This window comes from Brachionichthys hirsutus, chromosome 22 (genome assembly GCF_040956055.1).
Source record: "Brachionichthys hirsutus isolate HB-005 chromosome 22, CSIRO-AGI_Bhir_v1, whole genome shotgun sequence".
In the NCBI taxonomy this organism is placed as follows: Eukaryota; Metazoa; Chordata; class Actinopteri; order Lophiiformes; family Brachionichthyidae; genus Brachionichthys; species Brachionichthys hirsutus.
This window is the reverse complement of record NC_090918.1, coordinates 1,031,049-1,050,073: the sequence shown is the minus strand read 5'-3', so window position 1 is coordinate 1,050,073 and position 19,025 is coordinate 1,031,049. Positions and strand designations below refer to the sequence as shown.

At 43.9% G+C, this 19,025-nt stretch overlaps 2 protein-coding genes across 2 annotated transcripts; one reads left to right on the top strand and one right to left on the bottom strand.

Annotated features, from left to right (window-relative positions):
• Nucleotides 1-1,581: 1,581 nt before the first annotated feature.
• itfg2 (integrin alpha FG-GAP repeat containing 2) lies at nucleotides 1,582-9,838 on the bottom strand. Its single transcript, XM_068755333.1, has 12 exons — nucleotides 9,472-9,838; nucleotides 8,895-8,990; nucleotides 8,772-8,813; nucleotides 8,499-8,676; nucleotides 8,277-8,416; nucleotides 7,847-7,995; nucleotides 7,655-7,749; nucleotides 7,513-7,566; nucleotides 6,047-6,138; nucleotides 4,785-4,902; nucleotides 3,060-3,233; nucleotides 1,582-1,693 (listed from the first exon to the last, which is right to left on the bottom strand). Exons 1-12 carry the CDS (start codon nucleotides 9,565-9,567, stop codon nucleotides 1,620-1,622), a joined length of 1,308 nt encoding a protein of 435 aa, XP_068611434.1. The 5' UTR covers nucleotides 9,568-9,838; the 3' UTR covers nucleotides 1,582-1,619.
• A 4,402-nt stretch (nucleotides 9,839-14,240) lies between these two features.
• On the top strand, nucleotides 14,241-16,857 carry ascl1a (achaete-scute family bHLH transcription factor 1a). Its single transcript, XM_068755468.1, has 2 exons — nucleotides 14,241-14,260; nucleotides 15,987-16,857. The coding sequence occupies exons 1-2, from the start codon at nucleotides 14,241-14,243 to the stop codon at nucleotides 16,855-16,857; spliced, it is 891 nt and encodes a 296-aa protein (XP_068611569.1).
• The last annotated feature ends 2,168 nt before the right edge of the window (nucleotides 16,858-19,025 follow it).

Below are 19,025 nucleotides of genomic sequence, written 5' to 3'. Positions count from 1 at the left end.
CGCAGTTCAGAGAGACCGTGACCAGCTGTTCCCCTCATGCGGTTGTTTTCTCGGGTCAGCAGACTGAGACGATTCATGTCCAGCCTGCCTGCCTGTTTATGGAAAAGACGGGAGCAAAGGCCTCAGTCCCACAGGGTTCACCACTGGAAGCCCACGCTGGATTTTGCGGTCCAACATCAGAGGAGACAGATGATAGATTTCGAACACAACTGAGACCAAACAAACCGGTCAGAATCTGTGCTTTAGAGATATGAGCCATTAGCATTAATCAGTCTGAGCTGTCTGCACAGGAATGTTCACCACTTATAAGGACAAACTGCAGCAGGATAGCGGCTGGGTTGGTATTCCAATGTGATCGCGCTACAATAGATCATAACAGATCAAATTAAATATGTGCCACTTCATGACGTAGATGGATCAATATGGTCCTGAAGAGTTCTCTGATCAAATTAAAACAGACACCAAGTGGAAATAAAGGGAAGAAATGTTGAAGGCATTTTTATCCTTCCTTCCAGGGGAAATTGAGCCCTACAGTTTTTTTTTTTTTTGTGATTTAATAGAACAGAAAGATCAACAAATAATCTTCAGATGCAGGTTTAGAAATTTAACGAGAGCATTTCCAGCACTAAGATGTGAATCGAAACCTTATTGAAGGACGTTAAAAATTATGCTCGTCTAGTGGCTGAATGGGAGAAAATCTTCACAACCGAGTTCCCCAATCTGGTGCAAAGACAGAACGGGAGAAGGGAGGCATGGAATACTGTACACAGCCCCCCAGCTCTTACCTAACGGTTCACTTATAATCAGGATACACTTTTAAATGTGCCAGAAACTGAACACAAACTAAACATCCATGCCACCTGATGTGTGAAGTCCTGTGGGGTGCGTTTCCATGGGGACCATTGGTTTTCCGTAGGGAAGAAGCACAAGGAGAAGACGAGCGCCTGGGGCATAACGGGGCAGCTGAGCTCGCGTTCACCCTTAGGGGCGCAAACACACAACACATTCATATTGCATAAGCAAGAACAAGGCAGTGCGTACGGGCGGCCCACAGGAGCCTCCCCACTGGTGACGGTGGGGTGATTCCCCTCATCGTGCCCCGCGGGGACTTTACTGCTAGGCTGCCTCGTGAAAGCCTTCATCTAATTCATTGTGTATTATATATAAAATATGCAAGGCTTTGTGTGTTTGAGATGACAGTTTGGGTAAAAAGACGAGGCTGAAGCGGATGAAACGGAAAATGCACTCTCGACGTTTAATCATTAGACCTTTTCATCAGCTCGCCGGCGCTGAATGGCGGGAACACAAAGCCTCCTCGCTCACAAATTCACACGCTCACACGGCGACAGCGGGTTCAACAGGATAGCGTTTCTCTCACATTGTTCCTCTTCCTTTCAGCGCCTCTCCGTCGTGCGTAAGACAACCTGGGCCGGCGAGAACTTCACCATGAGAGGAGGAGGTATGTGTGTGTGTGTGTGCGTGTGCGTGTGTAGCTCGGAGATTACAGCCCGTGAACAAATCAGAAAAGCTAACCTGACACGACTGCCTGTAGGGGAATAACAGGGCCGGCAGCACAGGACATGCAGATTCAGTGTTTATTAAAAGTATTTACAGTCATTCTACAGCGTGTTGACACAATCCTTGTAGAGAACATCCGCCACCGTTGCTCTCACTGCTGCTGGGTCCTCGGGATCTGTGTGTGGGGGGGGGGGGGGGGGTAATGAACATAAATGTGGTAATGAACACTGAAACGTGACGCGCGAGACTTTCAAAACAGCTGTTCTTATTAAACGTGATTTGTGATTGACCTTTCAGCTGTACATTTTATTTCATTCAATACACGCATAATGACGATGATGAAAATATAGCCCCAACAACTGAGTGACGTTCAAGCGCTGCCGGAATGGAGACAAATGGAAACGTATTGAAGCGTCAACGCTTCAATACCAATGACTGAGCTCAACGGTGACAAATTAAAGACGACAGACAAGAGGGATGAACTTTCAATCGTCAGAACTCTTTGTATGCAGCGATGGACGGCTGACGGCCTCTTCATCAGGGGGGGGTTATTAAAATGGACAAACAGCAGCCTGAGAGCTGCTGCTGGCATTTTTAGGAGGTTAGTTTGAAATGAAATAAATGAAATACATCTCACGCTCTATACGACGGCGCTTAAGTTTCCTAAATGGCCGACAGGCATTAAACATTTCTGTTCAAACGATCTCCTCCTGTGGCCTCCACATATCAAACACACTTTCAACTAGGTGTCTCTCTTCCCCTCCCTGCTTCTCTCTCTTTCCTCGGCTGCAACATCATTTCCACACCGGCTGAGGTAGCGAGCCGCTGCAATCACAGTCAAAAGAAACTCAACAGGCCCACAGGTTGAATTATTAACGCGGACAGCAGGAAGCTCCACCGAGACGCCGCCAGGCTTCAGGCGAATCAGCAGGAAGCTGCACTGGATTTTTATTTGCAATCGTGTATTTGTGTCATAATTCTTCCTCACTAAATAAGTTAAAAGTCTATCTCAGGGTGTTGGCAATGCTAAAACAGTTCAATCACATTTATCCTCCCACGCAGCGACGTTTCACATCGACCAAGTCGAGCACATATGTTTTTTAAAACAAGTCCCCGTCTTCTTCAGTTGTCCGATTTCAAGCTCCAGAAATGTTTCAAGAAGTACAAAAATGTATTTTTATTTTTTTTCCATCAGCAGCGGAGTTCTATGATAATGGAAACAAATCAAAGATTAATGATCTGGATCACGTACTTCTTGCAGCTCAGTAAATAGTCTGTACAAGCTGTTCCTGCGCGAGGCTCAATCACTTGGACAGCAAGTAGGATCTTGTTAAGAGCGCAGATCTGTCATGCGGGGACCGTTTCTCTCTTCCCTTCTTATCAGCATTCAGCTCAAGTTCGACGCAAATAGTCACCGTTGGTTCCTCGTCCAATTACACCAACAGAGAAGACGTCGACGTTTGAAGATGATGCCGGACGCTCTCATCTGGACTAAACTTGTCTTCCTAATTACCGCCCCTGCGGTTGTCCCCCGCACTTACCGACTCCCAGCAGCCTCAGGTGGCACTTAAATTCAGGTTTGTCCTCCAGGATCCGCAGCAGGTTAGTGGACTCCATGCGCTCCAGCTGCACCCGCCAGTACACGTAGATTTTGTGGTTGAAACTCACGTAAACGAGACAGGGGCAATTCTTTCCCTCCTTACATGTATATTGACCTGCAACCACACACACACAAAAACAACGACACTACTTGTATTATCGGGCGATTTTGCTTGACATGCTGTGATGCAGTGTGTGTCATGTGACTTCTAATCGGCAATCCTCTGCTGCCTGGCTACCAACATGTGTTTTTTTGAAGCCGAGCCAGCACCCACACAAACAAAGAAAGCCAATCTAATCTGCCTTAATGGTGCACAGAGCAGGGACGAGGGTGGAGTGGATGCGTTACACGCACACACACACACACTAGGTAGTTGGAGAGAAGCAAACCCCAATGGAATCGAGCAGATCAAACAAAGTCTCTTGTCTCGTCCTCTAATCCACTTACTTCTCCAAATGTCATATTGGCTCACTCAAATGCCTTGTGGCTCGTTCAAACACTGCAGCGAAAATGTCAAAAGACAAACCGAGAAAAGGAGGAGATGAAAAAGCACCGGGGGATGGAACCAGAAGCTCGATGTTGCCACCTACTGGTATCATGTTTGTTGCGTAAAGTTATGCGATTCAGCAATAACAGAAATAAATACATGACATTAATAATAATAAATAAATATTGGGTGGGATATTTGACCTATATGGGAATTATTTTGGGGTGGCAGTAGCTCATTGTGCATGTGTGTGTGTTTTTCATGCCTGGAAGTTTGTAAAAATAGTTGGGTAAATAAAAAGTCTTTCCCCTTTGAGGGATTAATGGAGCTGTTTCTGTTGTTCTTCCTCTTCTCTGTGAACTCTGCTACCCACAGGCTGGGAGCAGCTAGTTAAAGCAGCAATAGCAGAAAATGACTGGAACGTCCCGAACTGGGGAGACAACACGAGTAGTGGGAGCCCCATAAAGTCCAAGCAGAGGACAAGATTAACCGACACGCAACAGGAAAGATAAATGATTGTATTTTACTTTTACAGATACTGGTGTGTTATATACACACTATGTTTCATATAGTAAGCGGCCTATGTGAAATACCTCAATAACAAAATACTACTACAAATAAAAATCATAATAATAATAAAATACTGCTGTAAAATCAACTTTAAGTAGTAGATAATAAGTAATTTGCACACCCGGCAGCTGCAGAGCAACAGTATTGTTCATTTGAAATCGTGCAACTTGATTAATCTGGATGAAAGTCCAATATTTGCTGTCTTTCAGCTCTATACTTGGTCAATTCCAAAGAGACACGTCTGTCTCGAGGGCTGTAAAATGCTCCACTGTGTTCACCAGTGGGCTGAAATCCTTTAATTAAATGCTAAGAAAGCAGTTTACATTGAGTTTTAATGCTTCATTTAATTAAAAACAGGGCCATAAATGAGATTTTTGAGAGTGAAAACCAAACAAAAACAGTCCAGCTGGAGGCTGGACCATCAGATAGTCGCCTGAAACACACTAGAAGGATCCATAAAGCCAATCGGAGCTGCAAGGTTCAGGTGATAATTCTCTGTAAGCATAGAGCTGCATTAAGGTTTGTTGACCCCTGCGTGACCCTCCATCCAGCGGCGTCGACACAGAAGCGAATCTGACTTGATATATAAAATCAATTGAGGCTCTTCACCTGCACAGAAGGCGTTGACGTTCTCGTCAAACTGGAACCTCACTACTGTCCGATTGTGATCAATGATGTAGGTTTGACCGTCCCAGGCGCACGCCACCACCTCCTCCCTCCCGTCTCCCTGGAAACGAACGCACATCCTCATCATGACTCTCAAAAATAGAAAAATATCGTGGATATGCATGTAGAGTTGAAAATTACCGGTAATAATAAATCCATTTGCAGAAGTGTAACCGACACGTAACAGCAAAGATACATGATTGTGTTTTACTTTTACAGAGCAGATACTGGGGTGTTAAATACACACTATGTACACGCTGTGCTACGATTCACTCTGGGCTGAAACAGAGCACGCGACTGCTCTTTTTGTGTTTCACAAACACAAGTGCAGCGAATAGAGAATATATGAGTTTTAGCATTTAAAAATGTTCAACATTCAAAAGATTTTTCTTCTCAAATAAAACATACATAAAAGTACTCTTTTTTTTCTTCCTCATTTAATATACTAAATATTGTCAAAACGAATCCAACAAGTGAAATATATCTTGAGGCCCAAGTGAATTTTAAGGCAACATTTAATGCTATTTTTTTTATGATGGATTATTTTCGCAAAAAATCCACCCAGAAAAAAACAAAAAAAAACACAGTGACAGTGTAAGTGTCCGTCTATGACGCATGACGTGTCACGTGACTGGGGCGACGCTGCAAGCCCCGGAACATGTATGGAACCGCGTATAAAGCCGGAAGAGTTCCGCTGGCGGGCGCGTGACGAACAGCTGGTCTCTGCAAATGCCGAGACAGGGACATGGTGCGCTAATAACCTGACGCCAAAGAAGAGCGCCGGACGATATTTTACGAGTTTGCACCCTTGGTATGCAGAGCGAGGTATGTCCAATACAATATGCTGTACCCTGCAATCTGACCGTTATGTTGAAACGAAGTATGCACTGACGAGTGGTTATGTTTTTTGTTTGATTATTTAGTTTCACGGTGTTTGAAGGTGCTTGAATAAAGTACGCAAAGCAACTACACCCGTTGGTGACTCTCTGCACTTATTTCGACGCCGGGGGCTGCAACAGACAGAATACATGACTATTTTTTTCAAGCTTCTGCTACATGCTTTTTAATAAAACATCTAACATGTGTGATTTAGTATTAGTGTTAGTTTGACATTGCGGCACGTCACAATTAAACAATAAAAAAAAGAAATACTGCAATTTGAAAGCAGAGGACTATTTTGGCTTTATATACGTCACAAAACTCACCGTAACGTCGAGCTTCTGCAGAGCGAAGAGCTGATGATCGACCTGGACGGACCACAGCAGCTGCTCTGAGCTGTCCATTAACTTCAGGGTACCTGCAACATGTGAAGGAACAAGGAGATCGTGGTATGCGTGCCATTCTACCTGGCAACACCACCAGACACGTTTCTTCATTTGTCCTGTCTGAAATGCTGTTTGGATTCTGAATACATTCTTTAAATTCAACATTATGAGATAGAGCCTTTCCTTTTTTCACATTGTTACCACTATAAAGTAATTTCCCAATGGGCCAATCAAAATCAAAATACCAGCATGGCGATCCTCCCAGTGTGCGCCACGCCATGGGGGAGCGCAGAAATGAAACAACACTTACTCACGGTGCTAAAAATGGAATACATACGTTAGTGTGCACGCTGGTGAAGGAACCATTTATTCTTTCAGGATCCAAATGCTGACAAAAATTGCCGTTAAATTATCAGGTTGTTCAGGTTTTAGAGACGATGGCTTAGTCATCAAGTATTCTAATTGCTTCACTGTTTGTTTTTATGCTACCGTTGAAAGCAACAATTACATGAAAAGGTAATTTATAAAAGAAAGGCAAATAATGATCTGGAGACATTTACTTAACTTATTTAACAAATGCTAGCGACCGTGCCCAAGCCGCAAAGACACAGAATAATTTTCATAAAAGGAGCACAGGAGAATGAATTTCGTCTCGGATTTTAGTCCTATGAGCAGCTTATCGCCGACAAAGTGAATAAAAATCAATGCTGCTCTGAGAACTTCTGCAGCTTAGCATCATTGACAAGCAACACTGTTGAGTCGACAGAAACCCAAAATAAAGCCACAAAGCAAACCTCTTAATGTTTCCTGGATGTAATTCAAAAGCCTCAAATGGTTTCGTAATTCCTTTTTCTCTATGTTGGCACATCGGGGCGTCGACAGCAGGGAGACTGTCAGTGTAAAACGTTGGCAGCCGGAAGCCTTCGCTGATGATCATCCTACTAGATCCTCTTTTCATTGAATATTTATGAGCTGATCTGAGAGCAGTGTGCCAGTTATCTGCTGCTGCCAGGAGGGCAATCTATGGCTGACAGACACCAGGGTATGCCGAATGGTTAGCATTACACAGCAGATGGATTTAAAGGCATGTAGCACCTTTACCTTTATACTGAGGAATTATTTTTATGTAATTTTTGGGGGTTATAATATGAAACAAGTTTTGCCTCCAAAATATGCATTTTGTCATCTGGTTTGTCTGCAAAATATATATATTTTTATATTAATACAGCAAGAGAACGAATACACATGATATTGAATTAAACTGATTTAACACTAACCCACCGCTAAAAAAACATAATAATTCTAATAATTCTAATAAATTATATAATTAGTGTCGTTGTAATTAAAATGAAGTAATATTCTCACTAAAAAACATTTATTAAATGTGTCTAAAACGCACGACTCACCATCTAATGTACAGAGCGCAAACAGCCCACATTTAGAAGACTCCTCTTTAGAACCTGTTGGAAAGCAGAGAACACAAACTATAGATCTATGGAGAGAAAAAGAAAAACACAGAGCTAGCTGGTTTCATGATCTGACTGATACCTTTACTTATGCTTCCAATCAGATGGGTGGAAACATTCTTATTGTGTATCCGCCCAGTGGTCAGATGGAGAATTACATCTCTGGAAGGGCCCTCACTGCGAGAAAAACAAACTTGAAAACACAACTCATAGTCACCCAGTGACAGTTTCTTACATCTAGAGATGTGTAGCTTTTATTTGCTACAGGGTCTACCTCCCAGGGGTGGAAGGGCCCTCCTCTCCTGAGCTGCTGGAGTCATGTTGAGTCCAGGAGCACAGCAGGATAGCGTAGCCACAGCCTGGCTGAGACACCATTAGCTCTGGTAAACCCTCTGGACCCGGATTCACTGACAGACTATCCACCTGCACCACATATATCATCAATAAAACACTGGGGTTTAAATTCACAAGACAATAAATGACTCGGATTTCATCCTTTAAATGTATTGCTTGTTTATTATATGGTTTTATGCTGAGTATCCATCCAAATGGTTGCTTTCACTCATGTTACTTTTCCAGTCACTGTTTGTAAAAGTACAAAGTCAAACTGTAACAGGGCATGAATAATACATTATTAGTTAATCTGCTGTATGCTGAGAGCTGCAATCCAGTTTATTACAAAAAGAGGTGCAGCGAGGAAGTACCTGCCCCTCCAGAAGCCATTTCTTCAGCAGGACCAGCTGTCCAGATCCCGAATCTGAGCTGTCCGAAGACTCCTCCCATCGGAAAGCTCGTACCACTCGGTCCGTGTAGCCCACGACCAGCTCGCAGCGTCCGTCGCCATCTAGAGCACACGCACGCACAAATGCATCATCAACAACAATAAACAAGACGCACACAAAAAAAAGATGCGAGCCATTATTTACCAATGTCACTAATGAGAATGACTTTGGTGTTGGCAGGAATATGTTGGGTAAAGAGGGGCTTCTGGTCATCGGCGGGCGTGAATTCATGCTGACTGGATGAATCCGATTTACTTGCGGTGGCAGCTGTTAAGTCAAAGAGGTGAAACCATCCCTCGGCTCCAACGGCTACCACGAAGTTCTGTTGGAAGTCAAACACGTGACGAAACACAGAACGCTGGAAGCAACGTCATTAAAATATTCAGGATTCCCTCATTTGTATCTGGAGAAGCGTACCTTTCCTTTGTTGCACACGTCTCCAACTGCAACACAGGTCAGCTGATTAAAAAAAACATTAGAAGGTTAACAGAGAAGCTAAATTTAGCATCAAATCACATGTTTTCCAGGTTCCTCACTGACCATTCCCACACAGGTTCTCGTCATCCAGGGTTTGGAGTCGTCATTCTTGTACACGTGCAGTTTTCCACTGGTGTCCCCGACAACCAGCTCGTTCAACTCCAGTGAATGAATTTACAACCGTTTCAGGATGATACTTCAGTTATGCTTTAACACATTATATTATATTACTCAACATGCGATTAACAATGTCCATGTGCACAGCACACTTCACCTGACTCAAAACAAGGGTTCGTCACACAGCAACTTCTACACCACTACGTGATCAGGAACTCAAATGTCTTGCATTATAAGCAGTATTTGGATATTTTCGATCACAGGGTTATTTGTGACTGCATTTCCGTGCAAATAGATACTTTTTGCACAGAAATGCAATACTTTATATCATCAAAGGAGACAAACAACCATTAGGTCAGCAAACTCAATAATTACATTTGGCTCTGCGAGGATGGACTGGACGAGGCCAAAAAAGCACAGCAACAGTGTCCCTTGTAATGACGTCACAAGCAATATATGTCCCTAATATAAGCAGTAATAATAATATAGCAGATTAACGTGAAATGCAACTCGGGATAATTACCGAGTCGTTATCTGCGTCTCCCAGACAGATGGCGTGAGGAAACAGGGTTCCGGTAAAGTCCAGGCTGACGCGTTGCACATAATTCAAGGACCGCATTATAGCTACGGACGTTTGCTGTGTGTCCCAACAGCCATAAATCGCCCCCAAACACTTGACTTCTTATCGCAAGTCAGAGAAAAGTCTGCTGGTGGCGGCTGGATTCGTAACATTAGCTCTGGAAAGCTAAGATGCTAAGATTGACGTTAGCCTCTCCAACCAGCTTCCGTGTTACCGAACTTCTTTTTTTATTCTTTCTTTTTACGTGTCTGCTTGACAGTTATTTTTGGCTAAATATCTGTATGCGGCCCGCATCCTTTCCAAATCGGTTCACACGCATTCTTCTTCCTGGTAAACAAAGTCACGTGGTATAAAATGTACGGAAAGCTAGTAGAGTCAAAAATGTAAAATCGAACGCAGAAATGGGTTTCCTGCTTAATGCGGTTCGTAACACTTTACGCACGACTCACAAATTATTAGCAACGCTCATTGGCAATTCTTTCTTTCTTTCTTTCTGCGACGACCCTTTGATCCTGCCAAAGTTCTACAGTTATTGTTTGTTTTTTAAAATTGTACCTCACTTCATTTCGTTTTGTGTCGTTTATTAATTGGTTTTGAACAGTTACAGTACAAACATTAAAAATACTTTTCAAAAGAAACACAAGTAATACAACAGTAGTGCTCAAAAAGAAGTGAAAAAGTAAAAAACTTACTAAATCCCACCCTCTCAAAATTATGGAAACATAACATTACAGCCTGCAATTCAGTACCAAAAACACATTATGTAACTAAAAGTCTATAATTTGAAGCAGTAATATTAAAAACACATTAATTAAGATTTCGCCCTCATCACATCATTATACTATATTTAGTGAACAATTTTGTGTTGTATTTATAGTTCCTGAAACATTTAGTGACAATTATCATCGCTGACCTCTAGAGGGAGGTATTCTATTAAATCTTTTCATCCCAAGCAGCAATAATACAGTTAGAGGGACATGATTTTTTACATAAACATCACGGAGGAAGCAGAACTCCACAACAATAAAAGCTATTTTTAAAATGCCGTGAACTCATTCATGTATCAAGACATTATCTCCCACCTATCATGTTCCTCAATTTGTCGCTCCTCCTATTTTTTTCTCCAAATATTTTATTTTAATCTTACATTTGTCCATTATCTGTCGTGAATACGAATGAATGATACCCTTCTTTTGAATAATGTAGATTAAAATAAAAAAGTCGCTCACAACAGCTCATTGTTTATGTAACTGTTTTAGTGAGACAATAACGCACACTTCTCTGTACTTCTAAACTCCCACGTGTGCCGAAATGTTCCAACCATGAACTCGTCTGTATACGCACTTTTTACATGTTGTGTATAAAATCTTTAACAACGTTAAACAAATCTAGAAAATGTACTGTAATAATTTAGGTTTTGCGCATTCTGCTTGTTAAAAAGTAACTTTTTGAAGTAACTGAACAGTCTCCACATTCCCTCTGGTGGAATGTGGAGTGTGGGCTGGTGACTGGAGAGGGGCCAGTCTGCCTCCAGAGCACTACCAAGGTGCCCTTGAGCAAGGCACCGTCCCCGCTAACGGCTCCAGGTGCGCCGACCACGGCGGCACCTTCACCCTACTCCCTCTCCGTGTGCTAGGCCCCCCTTTGAACACGTATTAGTGTGTGGTTGTTCTAGGGTGAAAATTCGATTTCATTGTGTGTGTCCGCCAGATGATGATTAATAAAAGTATTTCATTTCATTTCATTCATGTCCGTTAATGTATAGGAGGAACAGTAATGGCCCTAGAATGCTTCCTTGGGGAACTACAAGCCCTCTGTCTACAGCTAAAGACTTGGACATGTCCAGTTGACCAGGGTGATGGGAACCTTAGACATACTGATGTTAATTTTCTGAAGCACCCTACCACATTCAAAAATTCACAAATATGATGGGAAATATTGGATCACATCTTCTGTATCGCTCTGACAGAGAGTGACTTCTTTGACTGAAGGCCACTAGTCTAGTCCGGAATAGATATGGTTGGTGTGTGGATCCTTGAATCTTGGGAAAATTCGACCCCACCAGCGCTTTTGTTTCTTTTTCTTCGGCTTCAGTTGTTCCTCCTCTCTCCTTTGAATGAGTGCCTCGTCCAAATACCCATTTTCCTTATCAATCGCGCTACTGGTGACGATCTTTCTGACCCGCTTTGCCGCATTTTGGCACTCTGAGTCCAGGGTCCTTCTGATCTTATTGGCAGTAATCTTTAAATGGCTGGACTGACAACGGGCTTTCCCCTTTTTGTCCTCGGTCGGCTCAATGTCTTCCAGATGGGGGTTTGACTTAGCTTCTTTCAGGTCGACCAGCTCGGTGCTTTTTGTTGTATCCTGGCACACCAATGGCATCAGCTGATACACCTTATTCTCGGCATGGATGTTCATAGTGGACTTGGTTGTTTTTACACAAGACTCCGTGGACATGAGATCTATGCTGGCTCCAGACTTCAGACTCCCTCGCTTATTAAGCTTTAGACCATGCTTTGGACCACTATGTTGGTCCTCAACCAACCTCGCCAGAACAGAGTTCTCTCTGTTCTTTTCCTCTGCTTGCAGTCTAAGTTCATATTGGCACTTATTAAGGCTTTCCCTAAGGTCGCCATTGATTTTTAATAGGGCCTCTAGCTGTGTGTTAGTAGTCTTAAGAGCTCTATCTAAGTTCCCTACTCTTGCTTCGAGCCATTCGATTTCATCCAAGAGATTATCTCTGCTTCTGAAGTCACTTCCTGTGTTAGGCGATTTGTCATGGCTATCCCTGAGCCTATTCATTTCAGATATCCAGTAGTGTCTACTCGCATTGTTTGGAGCAAACAGCACTTGTGCAAAACGCGCACTGATCTTTGAGTTGACACTATCTTTGCAGTTGTCGTTATTCATATTGTTCATTGACATTTCTTCCAGATGGTAGAACTAAGGATGTTGTTGGGAGGTCATTTTATTTATACCTTTCCGGCATTAGTCCTCCTTTGATGTTTTTGAAACATCAAAGTCCTTTGTTTTAAACATCAAAGGGGTGAGTGAGTCTCTTTAACTAAAGGGATGGATAGTTAAAGATCAAATCTCCTTTAAAGTCTCCATGAGAGCACAGACCTCCTCCAAGCAGCTCATTCCCCTCATAATTGGATTTTCACCAAAGTTTAATCATCTGTTCTTGGTAATATTCCCAACATTTCGTGAAACATAATCAAGATCAAAGGATCTCTTTAGGATTAAATTAAATTAAATTTTAATTATATAGCACCAGATCACAACAGAAAGTTATCTCAAGGCACTTTACAGGATTAGCAGGGGAAGACAGAACCCATTGAGAGGGAGCTCGTTCAGACTCGAATTCAGTGACCTTATTAATGACTTTGCAGTCAAAGCGCGGCTTTCACACATTGGCTTTAATGAATAGAGAAGGCTGAAATATGTACTGCTAAACTAATGTGAGAATTAGAACCAGAGGACATTATATTATTATTATTGTTGCAGTCTTTATGAATAGTCAACTGATTGTATCAGTAAAATTTTGTGTTCAATTTAATTGAAATTGGTTGTGAAGTTAGTAATGTTCTTATATACATCAGTTTTTGTCATTAAGAGTAATTTTCACATTTCTGTTGCGTGGCTGTTTGATTTAAACGAATGGCTAGATGTCATGGAGGATTATTTGGTTGGGGGTTGGGGGTCATATGGTTCCTGCTTGTCCCGGGCCCCAGCAAGTCTGTTGACGGCCCTGCGTACACACAACACAGCTGAGGCCAGACATACATTCTCATTTAGAGGATACAAATCGCCTGAAATGATTTACATCTTCTGCGTTGCAAAAGCAATAGCCCCTTACGCCTAGAATAGGCGCTCGGGCCTAATAAAGAATTTTTGCAAAAACAATATAACTTTTTTTCTGAGTATGCGATTTCTACACAAAATACATTTTCGGAATGGTCTCGACGCTGCGCTCGTCAACTCGAGCTGCGCTCGTCAACTCGTGTTTGTGTGTGTCTGTATGTGTGTGTTGTTTCGTGTCGGTGTGTGTGTGTGTGCTGTTGAGTGTCGTGTGTGTGGGCATGGGTGTGTTGGTCGCCCGATGGTTGACTCGCTGCGCTCGTCAACTGTGTTTGTCGATGTCTGTGTGTGTGCGTGTGTGTTGTTGAGTGTCGGTGTGTGTGTGTGTGCTGTTGAGTGTCGGTGTGTGTGTGTGTGTGTGTGCTGTTGAGTGTCGGTGTGTGTGTGTGTGCTGTTGAGTGTCGTGTGTGTGGGCATGGGTGTGTTGGTCGCCCGATGGTTGACTCGCTGCGCTCGTCAACTGTGTTTGTCGATGTCTGTGTGTGTGCGTGTGTGTTGTTGAGTGTCGGTGTGTGTGTGTGTGTGTGTGCTGTTGAGTGTCGGTGTGTGTGTGCGTGAGTGTGTTGGATGCCGAGGGTTGTCGTCTTCTGCGTTGCAAAAGCAATAGCCCCTTACGCCTAGGATAGGCGCTCGGGCCTAATAAAACATGACCACAGAAACTGTTTATAATGGGAAACAAATTGAAAAATAATATTATTCCTTTCATAACTGACAGACGCTACGGATGTGGGTGGTTTTGAGTCTTTGGTTTATTGTCTCCTTACAGCGAAAGAAAAGTCAGGAGAAAATACATATATAGTGGTTAAAGGAACTCTGGCGCCCAGATGTCATATTAATTATTACACTCAACTATGACTGGAAAGCCCCTCAAGTAAAAAAAAAAAAAAAAAACGCGCGCCATCCCAGTCTGGAAGTTCAGCAGCAAAAGTAGAAAGTCCTCACAAAGCGCTAATTGGACTCTGGAAGCACAGTGACAGGGCATGGATAGGTTTCAGAAAGCCTGGCGATGGCGAGGGGTGCGGGGGGAGGATGAATAGAACCCACGCTTCTTTTCTAAACTCTCTTGCTGGGCCAAAAAAGGGGAGCGAGAATAAGAGGAGGGAAAGAAAAGAAAGTATTAAGGAGGAGGGGAGGTACCTGCGGGCTTCAATGCAAGCTTAATTTTGAATGCCGCTGCCAACACAGGAAGAAAAAAAAATTGCACAATTTATTACAATCCCCTCATCAGGACGCACACGCCCGGACGCACGCGCACATGCACAAATAAATGGGGAAGCTGAGGGTGGGGCGGAGAAGTGTCCCAAAGGTTATCTGCAAGCACACATGGAGAATTTAATTGTGTTGAAAAAACTTGCGCATATTTTATTTTAAAGCTCCGTGCGTGAGAACTGAACAACTCACAAACTGAAACAGTCACTGGTTGGCTGCGCGTACACGCAAACACGCGGAAAGTTTACGCACCACAAATTAAATCCTAAAAAAACAAAAACAAATCAGAATTCCGTGTCCTCTGCGTGTTTGGTTGCACCAGCACGCGCCACGTACCCGCGCACTCACACAGATAAATTACATGTATGGCAAAACACGCAGAGACACAAACACAGATAAAGAAAAAAGAACTCGCAAAGCGAAAAGCAATCTTGGCTCCTCCCCGTGTTATATTGCACGCGCACGCCCAACGTGCGTGAGCCAACGCGTACACATACAGACAAACAGAAGAGCGTGTTTGGTGGTGGTTTTGTTCTGTGCTGAAAGACGCGCTTTATTATTCTGCGCGTTTCTAAAGCGACAGTAACTCTCCGCGTCCACGCTATACTGTAACCACATCGGGTGGATCAAATCACGCACAAAGCCTCCTCCGAGCAGCCCCCCCCCCCCGACCGCAGATTTTCACCCTTCCGTTCCGCCTGTTACGAGACCGATGATCCACTCTAATCAAAGTGGAAAATTCGGCCTGTGCTGCACAATGGTGCCTCCAATTGTGCGGCATTCAGGCGCGTCTGTATGAGGCGAACAATAAAACTGTGTTTGAGTTGAATCGCCAGCGCGCAACTGCAGCGCGTCTCGGATAAACTCCACCGCAGGGAGTTTCATTTCGTGCTGTAAATCTGAATGTTGCGCAGCGGAGTGAGCTGTCCTTCAGCACCACGCCGGACTCCGGAGCAGCGAAGAAGACATTTATTTATAAAGGACAAACTGAGACACTCAGTAAACTCGAGCTCCGAAAGCCAGCGCATGAACTTTATTTTGCTGTTTCATTATAAAACTACACAAATGACTCATGTTGTTTAGATTCCACCTGTTGAAAATAGCACATGAATGTTTTCTGTATCTCTGACATGTGGAAGACACTTGGTGCGTAAAACTCACGCAATGAGTTTATACTTAGAAACAATTTTATTCGTCCAAAAAAATCCACAATTGCCAGATATCAAGTTTTTTAAACAGATTCAAAAAAAAAAAAAAGAAAATCAAGATTTTTTTTTTAAATGAACTAAACTTAAGAGCAAAGTACAAAATACTTCATATTTTAGAACAACAACTCCTCTCCGTTCTGCTTTGCCGCACAGCAAAGAAAAACCAATCTGTTTGTTTAGTGCTTCAAGTGGCACGCGTCCGGCGCGCGTAACGCACCGTCACCGGGGGCAGGAGCGCAAGGTGAATCCACGCGCCAGGAGGGCGTGGCCAAACCGCCACCCAAACGTGTTGAAAAGCAGTGGCGTCTTTCCTCGAGGACTCAGATCAGCTTTGAGGAGCGAGTACGCGCAGCCCCGTCAGCTGACTGCCACCACTGATAAAGTGCACGTCGAGCGGACTGCGCCACGTGCGCGGCACGAGCGAGACGCGCTGCGCAAAAAACACTTGGACCTCACAGCCAAGATGGAAATTAGCGTCAGTCAGCAGCAGCTGATGCCGCCGGGCTGTTTCTTTTCCGCCATGGCGGCGCAGAGCCTCCATCTGAGCCCCGGCGGCAGCAGCCAGAGCAGCGGGAAGTCGCTGCCGTCCAAGCAGCCCAGCAGGCAGCGCTCCTCCTCTCCAGAGCTCCTGCGCTGCAAGCGGAGGCTGAATTTTGCGGGATTCGGCTACAGCCTTCCGCAGCAGCAGCCGCACGCGGTGGCGCGCAGGAACGAGAGAGAGCGCAACCGGGTGAAGCTGGTCAACAACGGCTTCGCCACCCTGCGGGAGCACGTTCCCAACGGCGCCGCCAACAAGAAGATGAGCAAAGTGGAGACGCTGCGCTCCGCCGTGGAGTACATCCGCGCGCTGCAGCAACTCCTGGACGAGCACGACGCGGTCAGCGCGGCGTTCCAGTCCGGGGTCATGTCGCCGAGCATGTCGCAGGGATACTCCGGGGACATGAACTCCATGGCGGGCTCACCGGTGTCCTCGTACTCCTCCGACGAGGGTTCCTACGACGCGCTGAGTCCAGAGGAGCAGGAGCTGCTGGACTTCACCAACTGGTTCTGAGCGCATCATGCAGGTAAGAATATCTAAACGCTGCTGCAGATGATAAATCACGATCAATATTCTGATTGGTTCCACTCTTCTGTTCTTCTCCTTCCAGAAATATGGATCAACCGAATTCACTGTTTTTAGTGTGCTTGGGATGTTCCCGGAGGAGGCTCTAAACTGCCCTTAAGAACAAGACGCAATGTACATTCGCGTTTTGCGTCCAGCATCCTCAACGCGCGGTCCTCCCAGACAGACAGACTGACAGACAGACAGACAGACACGGCCTTAAAGTCCTGAAACTTTGGGGTTAAATCAGGCCAGAGATCAGCGCCAAAGGATAATGCTCTTCGGCCGCGCATTAGAACATGATTTAATGCGTCGAGCTGCAACTATATGCTAAATCCAATCACCGAACATCAACCTCTCAGACAAATGCTTCCACGTCGCGGATTTATTCTATGAAATTCTATATGAAAAACGCTTTTTAAAAAAAAATATATGAAGATATTTTTGTATGTAAGAGATTTATAGCTGTTTTGTACACATCGTTTGTATATATCTTGTCTATGTTGTGGAGTTGCTTCTATACCTCCTGTGTAAGTCTGTTATTATCTGGCTCTTCCGTTTATGAGGTTTCCAGAAGGAGTTTGATACTCCAGACTTTGATTCCAGCACCAATGTGTCTTATTTAATAGCAACACCATTGTTATTGCGTTATGAAGTTCACAATGATCAAAGCTTATGCAGCTGTTGTCCAAACAGAGCCCACGATGGTCACATTGTCTCTTTACGCAGCACTATATTGTCTTTACATGAACATGCTGAGAAAGACCTATAGAACCATATTTTCTACACTCAAGTCCGATAATAAAACAAATATTTGCTACTGAACTATTTTCTCATGTCTTATTTTGGAGTGTGTGTGTGGGGGGGGGGGGGGGGGGGGGGGGGCGTGCATGAGAGAAGAAAATGTCGTTTACGCACGTTTTACGCACGATGTATTTTCTATTTCATCAGTCAAAATTCAGAACACAGTGGATTTTCATAGTCTTTATTCTCATGTCTCTCAGCCAAACACTTAAAATCTGCCCAAACTTCTTTCTAATAATGAACGGAGACTGAAAAAAAGTCAATCTGATTCCACAGCTCCGTGTAAAGTCATTTCTGTGTGTTTTAATTTTTGTTTTTCTCAAAGCTTGCACCGTTGCACTTTAAATATCCTCCTTAACCAAATGTAACATGCGAATAAATTCGAGCTTGTTGTTCCTTGTATAGAAACGGACTCAAACAAACATACAAAAATAAAGACTTTCAGTTTTATTACATATATTATTTTCACCTTAAGGAGCTCGTCATAGTTTGGACTGCGTGTCTCGAGATGTTTAAGCAGCTGCGTTAACCTTTCCCCGCATATACCCCCCCCCCCCCAATCAAACTCCATCCGTGCGCACAAGAACTTGCTCAACTTTAAGAGACGGCAACAAACTCATCGCATCCAAATCCAAATCTTACATTCCCAAATCAAGTTAAACTCTGAGAAGCACCGCTGTCTTTAATTAAAAGGAGCAGATGGAGGGAATGTCGGAAGACCAGATTTTGAGGGACAGTTTGTGCTTTTGACGCACAGAGCGGAGGATGGAGTCCGGCGCGTGTCTGGTCTAATGAGTGCGCGCGGTTTGTAGGGTGGTCGCGGGCGAGCGGAGACGGAGCTGAATTGGCTGATGGCGTGTGCCTTCTGACAGCCAGCATGCCGCTGAACACGCAACAATCAGCACCTGGGAAGGGGGGGGGGGGGGGGCTCAATTCGCGCGCGCGCGTGTGTGTAAGTGAGTGTGTCACAAAGTATTGCAATACTGCCAATACTAAAAATTATATAAAATCAAGAAATGAACAGATTCGTACCAAGTGCGAAACATGAATTAAACACATGACTATATTTGGAAAATAACAAATGGGTGCAAACAAGGTCAGTCTGTGCGCTACACCAGATGGGCCAGCAGGGGGCACTGTGAAAGAACGAGTACTATAAGAGAATTTAGTAGTAAATACTTGGTAGTAGTATATTTGTATTATTTACAATTAATCTAGTATAATTTCTTTCATTGTTGTTGAACAACTTGTAAAATATGGCCGGCATATGACAGTATAGCGTCAAACCAAACCTTTCATGGACCATGATTCTA